The sequence below is a fragment of the Alternaria infectoria genome, assembly GCF_024043175.1.
Source record: "Alternaria infectoria strain BMP 0036 chromosome Unknown scaffold_2, whole genome shotgun sequence".
NCBI classification, from domain to species: domain Eukaryota; kingdom Fungi; phylum Ascomycota; class Dothideomycetes; order Pleosporales; family Pleosporaceae; genus Alternaria; species Alternaria infectoria.
This window is the reverse complement of record NW_026250691.1, coordinates 656,288-674,378: the sequence shown is the minus strand read 5'-3', so window position 1 is coordinate 674,378 and position 18,091 is coordinate 656,288. Positions and strand designations below refer to the sequence as shown.

The 18,091-nt window shown below is 53.1% G+C and overlaps 8 protein-coding genes across 8 annotated transcripts; 4 read left to right on the top strand and 4 right to left on the bottom strand.

The window, feature by feature from the left end:
• Positions 1-304: 304 nt before the first annotated feature.
• Positions 305-1,333, top strand: J4E92_001660 (uncharacterized protein; the record flags this gene model as incomplete). Its single annotated transcript, XM_051493071.1, has 3 exons — positions 305-722; positions 777-1,129; positions 1,184-1,333. 3 exons carry the CDS (start codon positions 305-307, stop codon positions 1,331-1,333), a joined length of 921 nt encoding a protein of 306 aa, XP_051356302.1.
• A 646-nt stretch (positions 1,334-1,979) lies between these two features.
• On the top strand, positions 1,980-2,591 carry J4E92_001659 (uncharacterized protein; the record flags this gene model as incomplete). Its single annotated transcript, XM_051493070.1, has 2 exons — positions 1,980-1,985; positions 2,085-2,591. The coding sequence occupies 2 exons, from the start codon at positions 1,980-1,982 to the stop codon at positions 2,589-2,591; spliced, it is 513 nt and encodes a 170-aa protein (XP_051356301.1).
• Positions 2,592-4,438: 1,847 nt separating this feature from the next.
• J4E92_001658 (uncharacterized protein) lies at positions 4,439-5,480 on the top strand (the record flags this gene model as incomplete). Its single annotated transcript, XM_051493069.1, has 2 exons — positions 4,439-4,904; positions 4,990-5,480. 2 exons carry the CDS (start codon positions 4,439-4,441, stop codon positions 5,478-5,480), a joined length of 957 nt encoding a protein of 318 aa, XP_051356300.1.
• Positions 5,481-6,122: 642 nt separating this feature from the next.
• Positions 6,123-7,187, top strand: J4E92_001657 (uncharacterized protein; the record flags this gene model as incomplete). The annotated part of the gene is made up of 1 exon (XM_051493068.1): positions 6,123-7,187. The coding sequence occupies one exon, from the start codon at positions 6,123-6,125 to the stop codon at positions 7,185-7,187; it is 1,065 nt and encodes a 354-aa protein (XP_051356299.1).
• A 502-nt stretch (positions 7,188-7,689) lies between these two features.
• Positions 7,690-8,761, bottom strand: RPS3 (40S ribosomal protein S3; the record flags this gene model as incomplete). Its single annotated transcript, XM_051493067.1, has 4 exons — positions 7,690-8,022; positions 8,074-8,492; positions 8,653-8,678; positions 8,739-8,761. The coding sequence occupies 4 exons, from the start codon at positions 8,759-8,761 to the stop codon at positions 7,690-7,692; spliced, it is 801 nt and encodes a 266-aa protein (XP_051356298.1).
• Positions 8,762-9,213: 452 nt separating this feature from the next.
• On the bottom strand, positions 9,214-10,572 carry J4E92_001655 (uncharacterized protein; the record flags this gene model as incomplete). Its single annotated transcript, XM_051493066.1, has 3 exons — positions 9,214-9,478; positions 9,531-10,426; positions 10,519-10,572. 3 exons carry the CDS (start codon positions 10,570-10,572, stop codon positions 9,214-9,216), a joined length of 1,215 nt encoding a protein of 404 aa, XP_051356297.1.
• Positions 10,573-11,282: 710 nt separating this feature from the next.
• Positions 11,283-12,839, bottom strand: J4E92_001654 (uncharacterized protein; the record flags this gene model as incomplete). The annotated part of the gene is made up of 2 exons (XM_051493065.1): positions 11,283-12,325; positions 12,377-12,839. 2 exons carry the CDS (start codon positions 12,837-12,839, stop codon positions 11,283-11,285), a joined length of 1,506 nt encoding a protein of 501 aa, XP_051356296.1.
• A 2,821-nt stretch (positions 12,840-15,660) lies between these two features.
• Positions 15,661-17,376, bottom strand: J4E92_001653 (uncharacterized protein; the record flags this gene model as incomplete). The annotated part of the gene is made up of 1 exon (XM_051493064.1): positions 15,661-17,376. The coding sequence occupies one exon, from the start codon at positions 17,374-17,376 to the stop codon at positions 15,661-15,663; it is 1,716 nt and encodes a 571-aa protein (XP_051356295.1).
• Positions 17,377-18,091: the final 715 nt, after the last annotated feature.

Below are 18,091 nucleotides of genomic sequence, written 5' to 3'. Positions count from 1 at the left end.
TTGTTTGTGCGCTCAGGGAGGAAGTCGAAGTAGGATGTCGCGCCTTGCGGGATGTTTGCTGACTGTCGTCATTGGGTGTTCCGATGGTCGGGATGGACAAGTAGGACCTATCGCGACTGCGACGCGTCTTCGGAGGGGCGCGTCGCGCTAAAGCGGGGTAAAACTCCACCCATCACCGCGCCCCACGGAGAAACGCGTCGTTCCCCGGACCCGGCCTATTCTCTCAACCACGCACATACACGCGAGAACAAAGCTGGAAACTGTGAATATCTAACTGGGGTGGTACGCTCATATTGGACTAAACATGAATGCAAGCGCTTCGTGCTATCATCTTCCCAACAACAAGCCCAAGACTGTCATCATCACAGGCGGCGCAAACGGCATCGGCGCCAAAACAGCCCGTACCTACCATGGACATGGCTGCAATATCATCATAGCTGATCTCCCTTCCTCCAGTGACGCTGCCAATGCCCTCATCGCATCTCTCACAGAGCCATCACGGGCCCGGTATCACCCCACCAATGTCACTAGTTGGCACGATATACAAGCTCTTTTTCGTCTCTCGAAAGAGACGTTCGGTCAAATCGATGTCGTTGTTGCGAATGCAGGGACGATGGAGAGCAAGGGTTTCTTTGACTTCGAAGAGGACGAACATGGGGAATTGATGGAGGCGACCGAAGCTGGCAGGGTCATCGATATCAATTTGAAGGGCACCATGAACAGTGAGCGATGTTACTTTGCTATGTCTCTCCCTATCGTTCTCTAACGTTAGATAGCTCTCCGAATGGCTATGCACTCTATGAAATCAAACCCACCAAATGCGGACGGTGCACGAGGCTCTATAGTACTCATCGCCTCAACGTCCGGATACTTTGGCGGGACTGGAGTAGTTTCATACGTTTCTTCTAAGCATGGCGTCGTGGGCTTATCACGAGCCTCACAGTCTGTTGCCCGACAGCTAGGCGTCCGAGTCAATGTCGTTGCACCCTTCTTTACCCCTACGTATATTACCTCGGGTTACTCAGAGAAGTGGAAAGAGAGTGGTCTACCTGCGAACACAACCGAGGATGTCGCTGATGCCATCGTGTCTACAAGCGTGGACCCTGGAAGACAGGGTCATAGTATGATGGTGAGTTACAATGACTCGATATGTGGCGAAGAAGTAGTGCTGATCGAGTCACAGGTTGCAGGCAACTTGGTCAGAGAGATCGAAGAGCCAAGAACTACGTCAACGAAAGATTGGTTAGGAGAAGAGATTTCTGACATCATGACGAGAGGTGGCAAGTTTTTCAATGATTTGGGCGGTTACACGCTGCCCCAAGCACGATCTTGAGAGCTTTTGCGGGCTTATCTCACGGCCCACCTCATAGAAGGCAAAGCTGAACAGGTCTACATGCTACATTTAACCAAAATCTTGCAAAGTAGGTGACCTAATGTCAGCCTAGGCTCTAGGGTGTTCAGCTTCTCCTAGGTTGGCGTGGGCCCGTGATTTAGTGAAAGCTCGAGCAACATGCTGGCCGCCACCGCAAGTCTGCACTCATGTTATACCACTCACTCCTGCAGGCTTACTCTTAATCCCAAGCAATTATTCCCTAGAAACTGTTTCCACTCCACCACTATCGACTCAACCTACCCGGCCTCCCCGCATTATGGAACTAAAATTGGTCGTTCAACCCAAACGCTCTATCAAGCGCTTTATCGCTCGCTTCAGTCTTCCCGGCCTCAACAGATTGAAGAAGTCGATTCGGTCCAAGCGCTTCATCGATTATTTCCTAGCTCTTCCAGATGAGCTTAAGTTACAAATTCTGCGCCTAGCTCTACCCAATCGACAAAAGTTTCGGAGGTCGTGTCACTGTCGAATCCGCGAGTCCTATACACACGATGGACTCGCCTGTTACAAAGACTGCTGGCTAAATCTTGTGCGTGCAATCCCTGGGATGGCCGGAATGATCTATGAAGTTTTCTACGGTCAAAACACCATGGTCGTCTGCAATCCTTTTGCGATGGAGAATCGCGCTTTTCCGCCGCACTCAATCAACATGTTTGTTCGGCATCTCCATATTAACATCACACTCACACTCAAGAGTCTGAACTACATATCTCGGCTAGCTAATGGCGATATGGGGTTTCCAGATCTACGCTCCGTGGAGATAGACATCGATGGTCGTGTTTTGCCGTACCTCCGATCGTCGGTAGAGGCAACCGAAACACTGGACCTCACGGACGACGAAAATGAGTTCCCGCCCGCAATCGAGGAAATGCGACACTCTCTCAAAGCTATGGCACCAATGCTTTTCCACACGCAGAAACTAAAGATCACATACAAACATGCCTGGCTTACTGTCACGGACCCTGTATTGATATGGATACGTACCCAAGTCTGCGATCCTGTGGAAGAGCTGCTATTGCAAAAGATTGCGATAGCTGAAGCTCAGAACAGCGATGCGAAGTTATGTCGATACTACCGCTCCGGGGAATCGCCTGAATCAGAGAAAGAATACGTGGATACGTGGCCCGAGAGAGAAGCGGTGGGTATACCTTTGTCTGACCGTGGCTTCGGGCGCACTTCGATCAAGCTTCTGATCAAGTAGACGAGAAGCTGAGTATAGATTTTGAACCGAAGTCGGCAGTGAGGCAATACCCCTGTTCGTTCTAATATACCTACACACCGCCTTTGGTAGATAACTGCTGAGCTTGAATAAATATACATAACAACTCATTGGGTTCGTGATAAGAGTCACTGAATTGCCTCGCACGGGAACGGTCAAATAGTCTGTGACGACTTTGAATACCTCTAATTGGATTTTGACACCTCATATCCGGTTTCATGCTCCATAGCCCTACAGTCATGACATCGAAGTATCGTCGCCCGCGTCTCTCCACGAATCGCCTCATTCAATAGCAACGATGAGCTATCTGACTTGGAGATGTGCTCGCCCTACTTAATCGTTATCTGTAACACGTGGGTGTACTCGAACAACTCGCAGACCGGCCCATAAGGCCACACCGCGTCTTCGTCACCTTTCAGTATGGAGCCATCTTTGTTCCTATAGCAGCTATACCTCTCCGAAACATCCTCGTTTGTTCTTCCCTCGCTTAGGCTGATCTTGCTCAGTATTTTGTTTGCGAATGCACCTAGTATGCTTGCTCGACCCGACAAATCTCTCCAGCTGTCTCTGTAGCCTACGTTATCAGCATATGCGCAAGATACTGAGATGGTCTTGAAAGGGAATACGATAGACTCCATATTCTTTAAGACCACTGCGACATGCGGTACTAGAGGCTCGCTGGACCGACGTGTTAGGAGTGTAGGTTCTGTCGAGATGACTTTCATCCTTGCGGCCGTAAGTCTGATATCGATTTCGACGAGCTTCTCGAACCCAAGCTTCCCCGTCGCTAGCTGGCGGAGAAATTGTATACCCTCCTCAGTCATGTGTATGCGCACGCATAGTCGCGGAATTAGCGCGTTTATCCACCCCGGAGGGTATGGTATGCCGCCACGAGGAGAGGTCGTTATTAGGATCTTATTCTGTTTCAACAACACGTCGTATACCAAATACTTCAGTTCTGGAATGGCCATCAAGAGTGGCAAGACTTGTTTCGCGAAATCGAAGGTATGGAGCTGATTTCTCTCGAAATCCGGGCGAACAAAGAATTTGTTGGAAGGTAGGTACTCAGACAGTACCATCAACTTGATCTCGCCCGGTAGAGCGAGGAGAGGGGGGCGTGAAGTGGTCGTTTTGGCCATTGCCTCGACCGGTAATGTGACGAGACTGGAGCACCGAATCTGCTGGGCTTTGATGTCTGCTTGCTCCATAGTATCGTCGTTTTGCTTATTCTTGTTCAGGAACTTGAGATTAGAGTTGATAGTTGGGTTGGTCACTTGTGAAGAGAACAAGCAACGCAATGGTGACCAGTCTTATACTAAGGGCGGTTGAGGAGCGTACGAATTGCAGTAATACTGAGGAGTACATTGACGAATATATTTGGCGGGTCGTAGCTGCACGGTTGTTTAGGCTCCCGCGTTGGCAACTACGTACTGGCTCATAGCACCTAAGCAGGGACTCAAAGAGACACTGAGGCAGACGCTCATCCAAAGCGGTTCTAGCGTAGTAGTGAATGCGATGCGCGGCCAATACCGCCTACACCGTTGTTGCGAATGTCCATGACCCGTGATGGTGCGATAATTTTACGGACGTGTGGTCGCCTTTGATCGTATCGGTTATGTCGCGGGATTTGCGCATTGAATGACCGATGCTATTGGGCGATGTGTAGGAGTAATAGACTTCACGAGGCGATCACAGGGTTCATTTTCGTCTTAGTAATCCTCGAGCGAGCTTTGGCCCGGTGACGTTTTCCACGACCCTCGGCAACACCACCTGCACCTTCTACAATCTGTCCAAACGCCAATTGAAGCCTCACGACAGACTCTCTGACCATGGCGTCCTCAAGACTAGTTGCTCGCTCGTCGCGCGCTCTCCTCTCCCTCCCGCGCACCCAATGCCGCACATTCAGCATCTCCACCATCCGTAGCAATGAGTTTGAAGCTCTCAACAAGCGCACAAACGACACCTCCGAGACGTACCGCAAATACCAGATCGAGAGACCTCTGAACCCTCACCTGACCAACACCACATCTACCATTGCCAATGAGATGCCTTCAATTGGCAATGACGCAGCCCCGCCCGAGTTGATCACCAACGCCGACGCCAAATTCACACCCAAGGATTCTGTGCCCGAGAACACTGAGCGAATGACAGGCGGTACACAGGGCAGCAAGGACCAGGACGTTAGCGGAGCGAACAGCGAACTGGGTGTTGGCGAGATGGAGGGCGCCAAGTTCAAGGTCGAACCTATCCGCAGGACTGGCGAGGACGCGAACACCATGCGTGCGAGGTTATTATGTCCGTTCATACACTGCCCATTCCCTATTTCCCCCAAAATACACGATTTGGTGACCAGGACGAAACATGGCTAACGCACAATCAGATCAGAGCCGCAAGAGGGGAACCCTAGAAAGTGATCTCCTCCTCAGCACCTTCGCCGACGCCCACCTAAGCACCATGTCTCCCTCCCTGATGCAGCAATACGACACCTTCCTCGACGAGAACGACTGGGATATCTACTACTGGGCGACTCAAGAACCCACACCTACGTCTCACGAGACAGCTGAGGGTGGTGGCGCTGCTATGTCCAACCCCAATGCACAGGGCATGGACGCGACGGCACAGACGAAGCTGCCCGAGAAGGACGAGCGCAAGAGACAACCTGGCGAGGGCGAGTGGGCGCAGACTGTTGGAACTTTCAAGCCCGCGTACAGGCCTGTGCCTAGCAGGTGGAAGGGCAGCGAGATTCTCAGCTTGCTCCGGAAGCACGTCAACGAGCGCAAAGCGGGAGGCGTCATCGAAGGCGAAGGCACCACAAAACAGGAAGGAAAGGGTCTCGGCATGATGCCTGAGATCAAGAACTTCGACCAGTAAAGCAGAAATCGCGCCTTGTCACCATATCCTGTAGGTTTGCTGTATAAATAATGCCCACAACTGCCCCTATGCTTCCTCTCCTGTACGGCTTCGGTCTGTTTCACTCACAGACCATTTGCGCACTTCTTCCAGGATCCTTGTCACAATCATGCCACTTTCAATATGAACAAACTCACCCAGACAAAACACCATCCCCAAAACCTCTTCCCATCACTACGAGCCTAGCAAGGCGCTCATAAGCTACTCGTTCCGGAACTCGTTCCTCCGCCCGCTCCCACGTGTTCCGCGGCATCCTAGGCTAGATTTCCTCCGGGGCTTTACCCCGGCCAACTTCCCCACACGGCAAAGCTCGCCTCGGTAGTTCATATGTTTCGAAACTGCGCTTTGTATAGTGGCACCGGGTGTTATTGGAGGAAGTACTATTGTTCATGCATTTTGTTTAGTGTTCTGGTGTCACGTTCAGATGCACACAGCTAACGGTGCAAATTGGAGGAGGGGATGCATTGCCACATGTAGAGGTTTGTCCGTACTTCTAAAACGTCGTTGATCAGTAACAGGCTATGTGATGGCTGGAGTATATAGCTGCTGTATCCTGGGAAAGTCAAAGGGCATCTATCTCAGTATCGATCACTCTCCCTCACGATGCGGTTCACATCCCTCCTCCTCCTCGCCAGCACGGCACTCGCAGCGCTCCCCTACAAAGGCGCAGACTGGTCCTCCCTTCTGATCGAAGAAGCAGCCGGTAAAAAATACAAAAATGCTGCCGGCACCGTCCAGCCCCTCGAAACCATCCTCAAGAACAGCGGCGTAAACACCGTGCGCCAACGGATCTGGGTGAACCCGTCCGACGGAAACTACAACCTCGACTACAACATCAAGCTCGCGAAGCGCGCCAAAGCAGCCGGCCTAGGCATCTACCTCGACTTCCACTACAGCGACAACTGGGCGGACCCAGGCAAACAAGTCGTGCCCGCAGCGTGGAAGTCGCTGAACCGCGAAGCTCTCATCAAGCAAGTCTACGACTACACGAAGAACGTACTCAACACCTTCGCTACCAACGGCATCGCCCTCAACCTCGTCAGTATTGGCAATGAAATCACACCCGGACTCCTATTTCCCATTGGCCAGCTCTCCGGTACCGATGGACCGAAGAACGTAGCTGCCCTGCTCAAATCTGCATCCAAAGCTATCAAAGAATCGACGATGAGCTCCAAACCCAAGATCATGATTCATCTGGACAATGGCTGGAAATGGGATACGCAGCAGTGGTGGTACGACACCGTGTTGGGCTCGGGTGGCGGGCTATCGACTGCAGACTACGATGTCCAGGGCGTGTCTTACTATCCGTTCTACAACAGCGCTGCTACGCTGTCTGCGCTCAGTACCAGTTTGAACAACATGGCGAAGAAGTACGGTAAGGAGGTTATGGTTGTGGAGACCAACTGGCCAAGTTACTGCCCTAACCCGTCGAATGCATTCCCCGCGGACGTGAAGAGTATTCCGATTAGTGTGGATGGACAGACGCAGTGGATGAAAGAAGTTGCGAAGCGTGTGGCTGCTGTGCCTAATGGCAAGGGTACTGGGCTATTCTACTGGGAGCCGGCTTGGATCGCGAACCCTGGGCTGGGCAGCAGCTGTGGGTGGAATCTGATGGTTGGTGACGATGGTAAGGTCATGAGTAGTTTGGCCGTGTTCGGCAGCATATGAGCGACATCGCCATTCTCCCGAACACTGTGGGGCCTACATTAGGATGAAAACATGCAAAGTAGGTGACTTAAAGTTAATGTAGGCTCTAGACTTATTCAGCTTTTTTCTTGCATAAGGTGCGAAGCTGTAAATGTTGCGTATGTTAGAAGTTCAAAGACACCACGTGTTGGACATTGTGACAGCCCCCACCTGCACGTTCTGTGACATCAGCCCACCTTTGAATCAATATGAATGGGCAATACGTAAAGTCAAAAGATGTAGTGGAGACAGCAGTGACGTCGATCAGAACATACTCATGGTCAGAGCCATCTTTGATGTTTGGGTGGTTTCATTTGAGTACATAGCAGTAAAGCAGTGCGGACTCCTTTCCCTCCCGTGTCAAAAAAGCAGCCCAGTCCATTCCGAATGTGCAAAGGAAGATGTGTCAGGGTTCGTCATGGCATCATATCCTTCCGCTAAATGCCTTTTCGTAACCTCATTGCGCCCGCAGCAAAGTATCAACCTACTGCTCCTCAGAGTAGCCCTCACCACCAGCTGGCTGGGCCTCGCCCTCGCCCTGCTCCGCCTGCCTGGCCTGCTCCGCGGCTTGCTGAGCAGCGATGGCCTTGGCACCGTAGTCTTGCGACATGGGCTGGACAACGGGCTGCTCCTCCTTGGGCTCGATGATGGTAACGGAGTCGGGAAGAGTCTTGGATGGGCCGGCCTTGCCCTCGGGGTCGGAGCCACGCATGATCTTAACCTTGATACCGAGCACACCCTGGCGGAGCAGGACGTGGCGGGTGGCGTGGTCAATGAAGTCCTTGGCAGGCTGACCGGAGTGGATCATGAAACCGTCCTAGATAACGTCAGTATGTCATTGCGATGCGTCCAATGTGTGTGTACGTACGGTGAACTTCATGCTCTTGGCACGGGCGGCCCTGAGCTTTCCGGAAACGACGACCTCGCAACCCTTGGCGCCGGACTCCATGATGAACCTCAGCACACCGTAGCAAGCCCTTCGGACGGCCAAACCATTGAGAAGCTTGTATCGGAGGGACTCGCACTGGGCGACGGCGGAAAGACCACGGTTCTGGACCTTGGCGGCGTACAGGGAGACGGAGTTCTCGGGGAACTTGAAGCGCTTCTGGATGAGCGAGGTGAGCTCACGGATGCGGCGACCCTGCTCTCCGAGAACCTCCTGAGTGTGTGTGGCGCGGATGATGATGTCGGTGACGGTGGGGGTGACGCGGACCTCGACGCCGGAGTAGCCCTCCTCGGCCAGCTCGCGCTGGAAGAACTCGTTCAGCTCGGCGTAGAAAACACCGTCTGTGAGGGGTCATGTTAGCGACCGTTCTGTGTGCGCAATGTCCCGCGATCCTCGCATTCGACGTCCTGAGCCTCGCAGGCTGTTTGCCATGCAGCAACACCAATGATCGCCGTCTCCTTCTATTCTCCGTCTACTGCGTGTGGGAAGGGTATATCGTACCAGCTACGAACTTTCTCCTCTTGGAGCTGCAGGCCGTCAGTACTCATTCCCGATTGCGCGTCATAGAGGCGTCCGGATAAACTCACATGGTGGTTTGAGTGGTGGCCATTTTGTCGAACTTTGGAAGGGCGTATCTGAACTCCGGGCGTGGGTGTTCAGAAAGGTCGAGCCGTTGTTGAAGTCGTAGTTGATGGACTTGGGAATCACAATATTAAGCGAGTGGTGTGGACTAGCGCTCGGACCACCTCCACCACCGACCATGATTAGACAGCCCCTCCCTACCAAGAACAGCAGAAATAGATACCGTACCACACTGTCTTTCCTTTCACATGTACTACCCGGTCAAGTGAGGAGTATTCTCAAGTATCTCCCTCGCACGAAGAGGCGCTTTCGGGGTCTCACGATTAATGAATGTCTACGCACGTAATTCATGTAGGCCTGATGCAAAAGATAATGTTCGATGCCCGCGTAGAGAAGTTTACCCTGCGCCAACCAACGCCAATCTCATGCACAGTATATACAGTATTCCTCGACCTCCTTGCTTCCATTCTTCTCCACAGACTAAAGGTGCTCGATCGGACCTTCAGGTAGCAGAGGCTCAGCCTTCCTCTCAACACACGCCTTTAGCGGTGGGCGAATGAGGTCGTTGAACAAGAACGTGCCGTACACCAACAAAGCGAAACCTGCAACCTGGAGCCACTTGAAGGTCTCCCAGCCAAGGCCAAGTGACACAATCCAGATGAAAAGGGTGCGGCAAGTATCGATGGTCGAGCGCGAAGTGGCAGAGACGGTGCGAGTCACGGATAGACCGAAGAAGTTGAAGCCACTGTGGCGTGTCAGTAAGAGATAGAGTGAGGGGGGGAGGTTGGAAGACATACCCAATGCTGATCATAATCAGCACCGACGATACTGCGATAGCGCGGTAGTGCGTCATCTGGTACAATCCCTCTCTCGCGTTGAAGTATCCAGTTCCAATTGCGAAGTGTAGGATGATCATGCCAATGAGCGTAACCAAAAAGCCGAACACACCTTCCCAGCCGACAACCTTGATCGGCTCCATGGCGTACTTTTCCATAATCCTCTCTTCGAGCACGAACTGCGTCGCGGTGAAGATCTGCGCACCAGCAATGAGCAGTACACCGATGATGGTCATGGCAGCTTGAGTAGTGGCAGCTTGCGCGCCAACGGAGCCAGTGGTATCATCGTGAATGGATTGGTGCCCGGGCGATGCTTTGTCGTCTTTGGTGATGGCGCCTGCGAGTCCAACAACCGCAACACCAGTAACGACAACAAAGAGCGAAAACCACTTGTACAATCCCAGATGACGCTTGAGGAACCAGACGCTGAACAGACCGACGAAAAGCACCAGAGCACCTCTAGTCATCTGGTAGATACTGGCTGCGACAAACAGCAGACCAACGTTCATGAGCGTTGTTCCGGCAATGTCGCAGCATGCTGGGAGCGCCAACAAGAAGATGCTTCGTCCCTCGAGTGGTATCCTACCCTCATCATCGGGATGCGCAGGCTTCAGCGGGTTGGCAACAGCGCCGGTCTCGCTATCATCTGAACCTGGTGTAGCAGCGCCATCGTTGTCCGGGATGGCCTCGTAGCCTGCCTTCGCGCTCGCGTACCGCTGGTAGAGGGTAAATAGGCCGATGACGAGCCAGCAGCCCATTTCGCCCACAAACATCTGTAGGGTCTGGAGTACGGGCTGTTCGAAGTGCTGGCGGTATTTCGGCGAGGGAGAGTCGCAGTTGTCGACGCATTGCATGTCCTGGTCGCGCGCAGTCAGCACCAGATTTCAAGCGAGTCGGCTGTGTGGGAGAGTTCACATACTTGGTACTTGGTTAAAAGTGTATTACACACACCTGTCAGCAGCATCATGGCCACCAGGAATGGCACTGCAGCTTTGACCGCCATGGTAGTGATGAGTCGAGCTCCCGGAGCTCAGCGACGCTTATCGGACGCGGTGTCGCAAGTGATGGGGTATGGACAAAGAAGTGTCCAGTGTCCAGATGAACCTCAGAAGAGATGAAGGCAGAACAGAGTATAGATAGATGCAGCGACAGCAAGGTACTAGGCAGCTCTGAGCTGCGACCCGTGATGACTGTCGAGTGAGGCGCGTGAGGCTATGTGACGGGTGATGTAGCAGCTGCCTCGGCGATAAGAGATGGCGCTAACGCCTGGGCCGCGTTCTCGACGATCCCTGGACGGAAACACCCTTGCAGCTGCATCTTGTGCTGCAACTCGCCTTCCTTCTCGCATCCACCTCATTCAAGGACAACATCGAACACTATGGAGCCTAAATCACGATAAAAACATGCAAAGTAGCTGACCTAACGCCAATGGAGGCTCCAGACCTGTTCGAGTCCGCGTTGATCCTCCCAACCTGTCTCACACTGGTTTGGATGGTGGTGACGCGTGACCATGTCGGTCACGCCCGTGCTGGAGGAGCTTTCCCGCTATCGGATCAATGCGCGGCTCGAGTGTGTTCCTTTTTGAAGACGCAAACATGGATTCAAAGGGTATCTAGATCTATTCAAGGGGACGCGCTTGTTGCAAAAACGACCAAGTCGACGTTCAATCCAAAAGAAAGACACTTTTTGAGCAGCCTCAACTTCTTGCCCACCCTACAAGAACCACCTGAACTCTGGGTTCTTGGGCCCGTCTCTCAGCTTCTCGGTCGACACATCCCTAGCAGTGTGGTTGACGCCCTGCTTCGCGTTCCTCCTCTTGTTGTCTACAACCATGTAAGCACCCAGCAGCGCGGCACATACACATCCAGTCGCGCCAAAAGCTGCAGTGGTGGCCAGCGCAGGAATGTACTCGGGCGCATCCTGCGGCCTGAAGATGTTGGAGCTGACCACACCCATCAAGTTCGCCAGCGGCACACCAACGGAAGTAAGGGTAACACGTCGGTTCTCGTCGGCAACGTTGTTGTTGTACCATGTTGAGAGGAGGACAGAAGGTGCGGATGTTCCCCAAGTCATCATGAAGCAGGCGAAGTATGCGACGGTAAGGGAGTGCTCCACGTCGATGGTGGCGTAGATGATGAAGCCGATGAACGTGAGCAAGAAGCCGAGGGCGATGAAAGGGAAGCGGAGACGTGTGTGGTCGGAGGCAAAAGCCAGGATGAGAAGCACGACAGCTCCGACAATGTTGGGCGCAACGGTGTAGAGGTTCGTCTTGATCTTGTCGTAGCCAAGTCGCGCTACAATCTGCGGCAGGAACAGTGACACGGACTGGAGTGGTACACCCAGACAGACCTCAATAGCGAGGAAACCATAGGTCGAGGTCTCCTTGAAGATCCCAAGCGCGTCCTTAAGATCAAACTTTTGGTCGACAACCGATGAGGAGTCAATCTGAATACGGGTAAATGCGAGCTGCTTTTCCGACTCATTGAGGAACTTGGCTTCGAATGCGTTCTTGGGGAGGTACCAGTAGGCGAAAAATGAGAAGCAGACTGTAAGCGCTCCCTCAATGATGAACAGATAGCGCCACGAGTCGAGCTTCGATTCGATCTGGAATACGCCAAAGGCGAGAAGGCCTGAGAATGCGTTCGCGATGTTGGAAGCAGCGTAGAACAGTGCGAGTCGCCTTGCAAGCTCGCCTCGGCGGTAGAAGGTGGTCAGGTAGTAGATGACGAGCGGGAAGAAGGCGGACTCAGCCATACCTGCATACTGTTAGTCTTATGCATATTCGAATTCTCGATGCGAAGACTCACCCAAGAACCATCTCAAAGCCATCATACCACTCCAATTCTGCACACTAGAAGCAAGCAGAGTTGCGCTCCCGAAACAGAACATCATGATCGGCAGCACGCGATGCGGTCCATACTTCTTTCCCAGCATACCAATTGGGGGCGCAAAGATAACGTATGGCACGTAGAAGATGCTCAGCATGATGTTGTACTGATTTCCAACGAAGCCAAGGTCCTTGTCCATGTTGTCCGTCTTTGCGTTGCCCAAGTTACCCTTGTCGAGCGCGTTGAAGAGGTACATGACTGCCAGCATGGGCAGTATCCGGAGGTCGAACTTCCATGTCAAAGCCTTCTCGTGCTCGTATGTGGGTAGGTGTTCGGTCGTGCCTTCGACTGGCACGGGCGCATTGGCATCTTTGGAGGAAGAGAGGGATGCCGTGACTTCAAGGCCGTCTTTCGCAAGTTCGGGATCTTTGTTCGTCGACATACTGACAGGCCGAGAGTCGAGAAAGCGTTGTGATATTGTTGATGCTTGACCAAGTCCTAGCTTGGAGCGACGCGATCGGGCTGCGCTTCTTTGGTTGTCGTGAAGGAAGGTGCAATGCGACTCAACGTCGAACGAACCAACTGCGTCCACAAGCTTAAGTACGATCACCGCAAGCTAGCCTCTCCGATTATAAAATCTGCAAGAAATTCACCCATTCCGTGGAGTTACATGCGGCCTGAGGCCAAGCGCTGACGCAGCCGTTTATCCAGGCGTCGCACGGTGGTAGCGAGTGCAAGGTAACATTTCTCCGCTGTCTATCTCACGTCGCGCATGGTCCTCTTGATAAACTCCCTGCTGTTTCTGACCAATACCGATTATTTCGCCTCGTGTCGGGGCAGACGTCCGGGGTCTGAGTGGTTCGGCAGCGATGCCTGTATGGAGGGATCGGCATGGAGGAGTGGAGGGGTTCATCCGAGATACCAGATACGGCATGATAAGAAAAGGCCCGTCACTATGCGGTATCGGAAGGATCCGCGAATATTGCAACTGACATCAAACCTGCGATAATATATCGGTGTACCTCTCGTATTCAGCTTTGCCGTACATGTAAGATTATCGCGAAGTCGAGTAATCGTTTCGTCGTGCTGTCATCTGCTGCTAGCGGAGGTGGAGTGGAATTCGGGGTTGTTCCCCGCAATTAGTTGCTGCCTGTGCTCCCCACTGCTATACAAGTGAAAGGGAATGTATTTCCTGTGATGTGGGTCTTTTCGTAACGTACTTAAAAGCCACCCGTTACTCCAAGTAAGAGACTACGGATATTGTATGCAGTATGCATATGTTTCTTTACACTTGACAGCGGGCCCATAGCATTCCGACGCACGAATATATAGCCAACGCTGGACGCAAGGAGAACTAGACGAGCCTAATGGTACTAGGTTGAGAGTCGAAACAAGTAACAACTTCTTCGGAGAGGCAGAATTGACCAATACCAATTCTTTCGAACGTCGGAATGTCGTCCCCAGTAGGATAGTCGCTGTTAGCAGCATTGTGTTCGACCGAACGAAGACACAAGAAGGTGATGATATTTTCGGGCTCAAGATTTTCCACAGCCAGTTCGAGTTGTTCCACTTCCATCGCTCGGAGAAGCGTAATATCGATATCGAACGACCAATTGAGGGAGCATAACTCAGACTCGTGCCATCGTCTTGTAATAGACTGCCCAGAAAAACTAGAGAAGGCTTCTCATCCTTGTATCCCTGGTGAGCTGTTACACAGCTACCAGATGCTGTCAGGGATTGAACGTGAACTTCTCCAGTCGATTCCAGGCCCTTTGGTGTTACAGAGACAGCTGCAACACGCGCCTGTCTTGCATGTTTTTCTCAATGCCTGTATCAAGCAACAAACCCATCACTTTTGCGCGAAGCCCAAGACCAGCTAGGCGGTTGATAAAAAGGTACTTTTGATGGATCTAGTCTGGTGTAATGCCATAGTAGATACTCCACCAGAGTATCCTCCCATAACCTAGCATAGTATGAGCAGTTCCGTACGATTTATATGGCCTTAGCGATCCCTTGGAGTGCAGGCAAAGTATTAGTCTGAGAAATGGGGTCGAGCGTCTTGTAATAGCACACGAGGTTGCGCCAGTTCTTTGTCATTGTCTTAAAATTCTCGCTTGGGACGCTCCTGCAAAACCCAGGCTGGAGTCAATAGCGGCAGCTATGAGAAGCCAAATCCTCTACACAGCAGTGACCTGTTGCTGTGAGTTGTGTGCACTTCTCCACACTTGTCGCGTACTGTATGAACATTAATCTTCTGTGGGTTTCTGCCGTTATGTATAAGCCTCCGTTGCAGTTGGCGGACTTAGTCGCAGCCAGCGTAGAATGAGTTCGAATCGAATTATCAATTTAGAGACTTTGAGTTGGAGGAATCCGGGTCATGTCAGGCTGGATGGTGGATGTTCAATCATCACATCGTACAAGATGGTGGGGTTAGTCGCTCCCAACATCTCAGCAGCACAATTCGCGACCCAGCAAATCGCACGTGACATCTGGCTCTGATTTTCCAAGGCTGCTCTCTATGCCAATCACTCCAAGGTGTCTTGATATGGGAAATATGACATCGGATTCAGAAGGGGTCCTTCGCGGTTAGCCTCAACCCCCTTCAATCTGATCATGCACAGTACCAAGGTATGATGGCTGGGCAAATCACTGACCAAGGCCTATTGTTTCATATCAATTCCGCTGCGCCGCCTTGGCTGTTGAATGCGGAATGGGGTTATGCGGGCGGTTATCAGAGCAGGGTAGCACGATACGTTATCGGAGGACCCACAACCAAGCCTCTTCCAACATGCGCGCACGACAGCTTCCTGGATGCGGCAGCTTGACACGGGCCGTGTCTTGTTTGTAGATCATCCTGATAGCGCAAGAACGTCTGTAGTTAGATCACTGGTTGGGTCGAGACTTTCCAAGGGTTCGCACGATGAGTGTACCAGAATATCGTCATCTTCATCGCGCGAGCTATGAGTACATTGCAAGTTCTTGGTTCAAGCGGACATATTGTCTTCCGAGTCGTCTATAGTCGAGAAAGGAAATGTGTCTGCTGAAGCTCCGGAATACGTCTCGTGCATGATGACTGCATAAGACGCAACGACAGATCTGAGGAGAACAGGGAAGAAACGCAATCGGAATGGTACATCCAACCATAATATACAACGCCAGTGGGTATCCTGTAAACAAAGTGAGGCTTTTACTCGTGAACGCCTCTACCGAGTGCAGATAAGAAACTTTGTACATAAGGAAAAAAGAGACCAGACATTGTTGTCTTACGGGTTATGGGCTACTTCCTTTCCCTTCGAGGAGCGAGGGTGCAGGAAGTTAAGCCCGCCCTTGGCGACACCAGCGACATTGAAATGCAGAGGCTCCTTAGGTCCCTTCTCTCTGACCGGCATCTTACGCTTGGAGCGACCCGAGACGTACATTGGCTGCTGCGCATGACCGTTGCCATTGACGTTAGGCATGCTCTGCTTCGATCGCAGCTTGGGCTTCTTGTCGCGATGCTCATCATCTGTGGTCTCCGTGTCGAAGCTGCGAAGGCTACTGCGCTCGGAGGAAAAACGCGGATGACTGGAATGGCTTGACGACTGGGTTGGCGCACGCTGCAGAGGGCTCAGAGGGCTCAGCCTAGAAGAACGAACCGATGATGCTGTCTGAGCGCGCTCGATCGGACTCAGCATGGCAGCGGAGTTGGCGAGGACGTCCAGCCCCGAAGGCGCCCTAGTCGCCATCGAGTGAGTTCGAGATGAATAAGTAGGAGGAGGATCCTGGTAGTCGTACATAATCTCAGAGTCCAGGCTCTTGTATTTGGCAGTGCCGTCAAGCTCCTCGTCGTGTTCCCAACAGGTCTCGTCGATGCCAGTCACGGGAGGCAAGAATCGGATTTCGTTCCAGGTGACATCTTCATACTGCAGGGTGATGTACAGGAGATCTCCTTGCATTTTGTCGTGCGCGATGCAGTGGTCTTCCAGGAAAGGATAATCCCATACACCACGGTGAACGAGATCAGGTGGTAAGAGCGTCAGCGCCATGCGGCCATAGGGTTCGTCGGCTGGGCGATGACCGGTCATTGGCATCCATGGTCTGCCACGGAACACGCCCTTGAAGGCAGTCTCGATGCCATTCGCGAAACAGGAGCTGTCCGGACTGGGGAACTCGAGGGTTTGTAGTAGCTTGCGCGAAGCACATCGTCGGTAGCCATTGCTGTCCGGATCGTACGCGAACCTCTGCGATTTGCGTGGGACGAAGACGACACGGACGCTCCACGAAAGGGGGTACTTCTTATCAGTTCGAATCGGAAGTTGACCAAGGGTGTGATTTGACTGCATCAACAGTGGCATTGGCGGCGCAGGCGAGGCCTTTGGTGTTGACAGACGCGTTTTTGGCGTCGAGGCAGCAGGCGTGACGTCTCGCGACATGCCACTGAATTGCTCCACCCGGTCGACTCTGTTCTCCAAATCCATGCTGAACTCGTCTACCATGATGAGCCGCTCGCCCTGCACCTTGATCTGATCGCTGAGCTCTGTTGTCCTATCCACCACGGCCTCGACTCGGTCGTCAATAGACAGCTTGAGAAGTTGCATGTTCTCGTACATGCGTGCCTGTACTGCATGGTTGGTCCGCACCAGCTCTTCTCTAGCAAGCCGCTCCCTGAACAGCTCCTGCTTCAAGTCTTGCTCCAGCGTCTCGAAGCGCTTGACCTCCTGCTTCAGCCGCTTCATCTGCTCTACTGCCTGTATGTATGCCTCGGCTGACACAGTCGAGATGGGCTGGGCCTCATGGTTCCACGCCTGGTGTCCGCACCCACAGCGGGAGCGTATAATGGAGTCGGGATAGAAGCTACGGCAGGGGCAGCGCTGGCGGGCGCCCCGCCCCTCAGACGGTGGAAGGATGAAGCCGCATTCTCCGCGGGGGAGCTGAGGTTCGTCGCCAGGCGCGGGGTTTCCAGTCGGATGGACGGGGGCCTGGATGTTGCTATGGAACATCAGGAGTCGACCTGAGGTGGTGGTCGTAGCGTGGTTGCTGTATGGGTAATGGGCGGCTCATGGAAGGCCGGCAGAGAGGGTCTCTGGGTGTAGGGAAGGAGCGACTGTGTCTACGGTATGGCACGCAGGGGAGACGAAGCCAAGAGCCTGAGGCACAACGGTTAGCTGGGGCGAGGCTCGTAATATACAGGCACAGGCATGTCGCTCGGATATGTATGGGGCTGGCGCACAAGATAAGCAATCATGGACTACGCACATTCAGAGCCGGACAGGCGGTGCACGCGGGAGCATCCGAGTGGAAGGTGGCACAATCAAAAGGACGGCAGACCTGTGCACCCGTGGGTGAGGGTGAGGGTTGGAGCAGCGGTAGAGAGCGTAGGAGCGCAGTGGGTGCGGGTCAGGTTTTGGGGCGCTGGGATGTGCAGGTACTCTTTGTTTTTGGCATTGGAACTAGCTCCCGCGCCGGGGATGGCCAGCCCTGTGCTGGGCGGGGACAGTGCTGGGCTGGTTGTGGGTGCGGTTGGAAGCTGGAGTTTGGGGTGTGTGGTGGCCGCCGAGCCAGGAGTAAGAGATAAGACTCACGCCCTCTGCCAGAAAACGCGCCAATGACACGGCGGGCGTGGGAGCCCCGAGACCGCCTGGAGTCGCCGCAGGCCCCATGTGCCCTCTCATTGCGTGCCTGCGCTGCTGCAGCCGCAATGCCCTGCAGCACACC